Source organism: Myotis davidii, unplaced genomic scaffold (genome assembly GCF_000327345.1).
Source record: "Myotis davidii unplaced genomic scaffold, ASM32734v1 scaffold1413, whole genome shotgun sequence".
Taxonomy (NCBI): domain Eukaryota; kingdom Metazoa; phylum Chordata; class Mammalia; order Chiroptera; family Vespertilionidae; genus Myotis; species Myotis davidii.
The window spans coordinates 398,042-403,162 of record NW_006286970.1 but is presented as its reverse complement, the minus strand read 5'-3'; the positions used below and the strand labels follow the sequence as shown (position 1 = coordinate 403,162).

The following is a 5,121-nucleotide window of genomic DNA, read 5'->3' as shown; positions in this document are numbered from 1 at the left end:
CCCCCCCCCCCCCGAGTCCAAAGCTCTGCCCAGATCTGCTCTCTCTATAGTACCATTTCTGACATTTTTCTTCACCCACCTGACATATGATTCAATTCTGGTCAGTTAACGAAAAACAACAACAAACACACACAAAAACTGAACCTTTCCCAGAGCTAGAAATGGTTGCTACTATTTCTTAATCAACTACTATGTACTAGAACTACTACATTCTATAATCACACCTACTTTGCTTGCAAGTAATAAACTCTCATCAACCACTTGAGCAACAGAGGATATCTGTGGTAAGGCTACAGTTGATCCTATCTATCTATCCATCTATCTTCCTTTAAAAACTTACTGTGCTTGGTTTCCAGGACACCACATTTACCTGAAATTTCTCCTATTGCTCTGGGGCTCTTTTGTAGTTTCTTTTGTTGGTTCCTCCTTATATCCCTGGGGTACCCAAGACTCGGATTTGGGAAGTTTTCTCTCTTCTAGCTATACTTCTTCCATTGGCCATCTCATCCATTCCCAAAATAAACACAGTTATTGAGCATCTTATTAGTGAAAGGGGTTTAAACAAGGGTGTGGATATAGTGTTCTGAACATGTTCAGCTGTGTTCTGCTAGACATGATGAGAGTAAATTGAAGAGCACGAGTAAGTAGATTCACTCCTTCTAGAATTTTCAAGTATTTTAATGTTATCTAGATTACCTAGATTCACAGGGGTCCTCAAACTTTTTAAACAGGGGGCCAGTTCACTATCCCTCAGACCGTTGGAGGGCCAGACTATAGTTTAAAAAAAACTATGAACAAATTCCTATGCACACTGCACATATCTTATTTTGAAGGGAAAAAAAAAACAGGAACAAATACAATATTTGTATTTGCATGTGTCCCTTGGGCCATAGTTTGAGGACCCCTGACCTAGAATGTTATCTCCATGATGGCAAGTACTATATCTTGTCTGCTGAATCCCCTGTGTCTATAGGCCATTTGTAGGTGCTCAATGCAAATGTATTAAATGAATAAATGCTCACAAAAACAGTTAAACCAATAATTAGTGCTTTATTATTCATCTCAATAGAAGAGAACAGAACCACAGATAACAGAAAACCACAAATAATCTATTTATACTAGTCCACATCATGGCTACGTTTTGGAGACTGGTGTAGTAGGAATGGCAGCCCCGTCACCCCAGTGCGTCTCCCAGGCTGTTTGTTTCTTGATTGTTACTGAAAATAGGGCAGTCCCAAGACAGAAGGCAGCAATTACAAGTTCTTTTCATCTTTTGTGCAAGTCTGTGCAGTACTCTCCTCACCCACCCTAGTCATGATGAGCACCACCAATTCACAAGGTAACCATAAAGTAATTTTGTTCTCTCTCTCTCTCTCTCTCTCTCTCTCTCTCTCTCTCTCCCTCTTTCATTTAAATTTGGAAGGAACTTCGAAGCCTACAGAAAAGCTGGAGAATAGTACACTTAACATCCACATGCCCTTCACTTAAATTTACTGGCGAGCACCAGGATACTCCATCCCTAAGTACTTCGGCATGTGTTTTCCAAGATTAAAAATATTTCCTGACATAAGAGCATTGTAACAGCTAAGAAAATTAATGTCAATTCAACATCATATAAGACGGCCTATATTCATTTTTCCCTAATAGTTCAAAAAATTACTTTGATAGCATTTTAATTTTTTAAAAGTATATTTTTATTGATTTCAGAGAGGAAAGGTGAGAGGCAAGAGAGATAGAAACATCATTGGTGAGAGAAAATCACTGCTTGGCTGCCTCACGCATGCCTCACACTGGGGACGGAACTCACAACCCAGGCGTATGTCCTGATCAGGAATCAAACTGTGACCTCCTGCTTCATAGGTCGATGCTCAACCACTGAGCCATACCAGCCGGATTTTAATAGCTTTTTTTAAAAAACAAAACAACACAATCCAAGGCCCAGTTAAGGATCAAATAATACATTTAGCTGCTGTGTCTTTTAATCTAGAACAATCTCAGAATTTTTTTTTTCATGGCACTGAAATATTTTGAAGAGTCCAAGATATAATGTCCCATATTCTGAATTTCTCTGATGGTTTCTACCTGATTTCTTTTCTTTTCTTTGTTAAGGATACTGCATAGATATGTCAAGTATCTCTTACTGCATCACATCAGAAGGCATCAGTTTTTCCTATTATTGGTGATTCTAAGCTTGATTACTTAATTAAGCGAATTCTCAGGCTGTTTCCTTCTCTCTTTTTTCTGTTTTCAGGGGTTCTCAGAGACAAATCGCTATCTCTGTGACAAATAAGCATTTATCTTTTTACCTTCCCGGCATCTGACCTATCCAGTTTTTCCTGCACTTAGGCCTAGAATATATTCCCCTAGACCCAGAGGGAAAATGATTGCATCTTGTAAAGTTTCCCCTCACCTCTTGGGCCTGAGTGTTGTAACTGGCATTCCTCTCGTGGTGAGCAGTCTTTGTCTTGGGCCTGGGGACTGGGACCTCAATGCAAAGTCATTTTTTTAGGATACAAGAATAGTAGACTGACTGATGGCTCTTCAAAAGACGACCACATCCCAACCTCTGGAACCTGTGAATGTGACTTTACAAGCACAAAAAGAGTTTACAGATGTGAATAAGAATTTTTAGGTGGAAAGATTATCCTGGATTATCCAGATGGACCTTAAAATATAATCAAAATGCCCTTTTGTAAGAAGGAGATTTTACATAGAAGAGAAAGTGGCGATGTGATCCTAGGGCAGGGATTAGATGGTGCAGCCACAAGCCAAGGAATGCTGGCAGTCACCAGAAGCTGGGAGAACCTGGAGCCTCTGGAGGGAGCTTTGCTCTGCCACCACCTTGATTTCAGCCCAGGGATACTGACTTCCGGTCTCCATAACTGTGAGGTAATAAACTGCTAATTTAAGGCACCAAGAGTATGGTGATTTGTTACTGCAGTGCTAGGAAGCTAATACAGTAAGTGAATATTTGAAGTGTAAATTGAAATTTGGGGTTGAATTTTGATTCTGTCACTTTCTAGAGTGTCATTTGGGGCAAGTTACTTAATTTCACTCTCAGTTCTCACTTTTTAAAATGGGGATAATAGACATCTTTTAGGGTTAATGTAAATATTAAATGATACAATGTAAAAGTATATGTTAAATACTTAGTAAAAGGCGTAGTCCATAGTGACACTCAATACATGAGAGCTTTTAGTAGTGATTATTTAATTCAGCAAATATATATTGAGTGCTTAGTATGTGCAATACTGACACCTTCAAGAAGCTTACATTGTAGTTAGGGAGACAGATGATGAACTAATAAACAATAAATATGTAGCATGCTAGATAGTAGTAAAAGCTATAAAAAACAAAAACAAAAAACAAGGCAAAGAGAATTAACTGGTTCTCATTTAGGTTTGAGATACATTTGCAAAATACCTTATAGCCTACCTGTTATAAAACATTATTGTAATATTAATAACAGCTACCATCTACTGAGTGCTTTATTTCACTGTGTTCTCACAACAATGCTTAAAGTAAGGATAAAATTATCCCCATGACACGAGGGAGGAACCAGGCTCAGAAAGTTGAAGTTCATCTCAAACAACCTCAAGGTCAGGAGTTCAACTCGAGATCCAGGTTCTTTAGTTCTTCTAAACTGCTGCTATGAAGGTAGAAATCTGGCCCTTAGCTCTTCAGTCCTTACACAGAACATGGAGTGGCTATAATGTCCCATGTGATTTACTCACATGGTTAGCCCACACCACAAGAACAGTATGTGCCTCAGGCTCACATCAAATATTTAACTATGACCCATTGTCGTCCTGGACTGTATTTCCCTAAGGCGGTATGTTCTGTGACTACACAGTCCCTAACTCAGCCATTCCTGTAGCATTAGTGAGAATTTTGCGAAGAAAAGAGTTACACGGAAAAGTAAATTCTGGAAATACTAGCATAAACAATATGGAACAGGTTATTTAGTTATTGTTGTTTTACTGAGGACTCCTTCTTTAATAACATGATATCACCTTTAATATCACCTCTAACCTCCCTGTTATTTAAAGTTACTATGGACCCCGGACTCCAAGATGGCGTCAGTCGTGCCACTGAAGGAGAAGAGACTGATGGAAGTCAAATTAGGGGAGTTGCCAAGCTGGATAATGATGCGAGATTTCACCCCTAAAGGCATTGCTGGAGCATTTCAAAGAGGTTACCACAGGTATTACAACAAGTACATCAATGTGAAGAAAGGAGGTGTTGCTGGGGTTTCTATGGTGCTGGCAGCTTATGTGATTTTCAACTACTGCCGTTCCTATAAGGAACTAAAGCATGAGCGACGACGCAAGTACCACTGAAGAGGGCCCAGTGTGGACTCCACATTCCTGACCATGACCTTTGCCCAGCACCTCTGAATCCTTTCATATTGTAATGTAACACCTAATAAAAGGTGGCTGGTAAAAAAAAAAAATAAAGTTACTATGAAATAATTTCCGTTTCCTGTGAGTGTTACTTTAAAAAAATATATATTTTATTGATTTTTTTACAGAGAGGAAGGGAGAGAGATAGAGAGTTAGAACCATCGATGAGAGAGAAACATCGATCAGCTGCCTCCTGCACACCCCACACTGGGGATGTGCCCACAACCAAGGTACATGCCCTTCACCGGAGTCGAACCTGGGACCCTTCAGTCCCCAGGCTGACACTCTATCCACTGAGCCAAATCAGTCAGGGCATGAGTGTTACTTTTTAATAAAACTAAGAGTGTTTATTTTAAATAATATAGATATGGAAAGATGTAATAAGTGAAACATGTAGTAAGTAAAACATGTTATTTCTAAATTATACTATTTCCAAGCCACATGATAAGTTATAGTTGACCAAATCTTATAGTAAATTTGTTACTCAAGTCATAGGGTAATTAGAATTGCAAATCAAATCCTTTCTCAAGATAACTATTTTCAATTGAACCATTATTGTTATGCATTTTGTTATGTTTTATAGAGAACATTCTTGGGCACTGAAAATTATTTAAAACTCACATAAAGAAAAACCCTTCCATTTGAAGATACATTCGTTTCAGGAATAAACTATATTTCTTAACCTAAAAAAAGTGTTAATTCTAGTCTTTTACATCAC

The 5,121-nt window shown here is 38.5% G+C and overlaps 1 protein-coding gene across 1 annotated transcript; it reads left to right on the top strand.

Annotated features, from left to right (window-relative positions):
* Window positions 1–4,063: 4,063 nt before the first annotated feature.
* On the top strand, window positions 4,064–4,453 carry LOC102769288 (ATP synthase subunit f, mitochondrial). The gene has a single exon (XM_015560672.1). The coding sequence runs from the start codon at window positions 4,074–4,076 to the stop codon at window positions 4,338–4,340; it is 267 nt and encodes an 88-aa protein (XP_015416158.1). The 5' UTR covers window positions 4,064–4,073; the 3' UTR covers window positions 4,341–4,453.
* The last annotated feature ends 668 nt before the right edge of the window (window positions 4,454–5,121 follow it).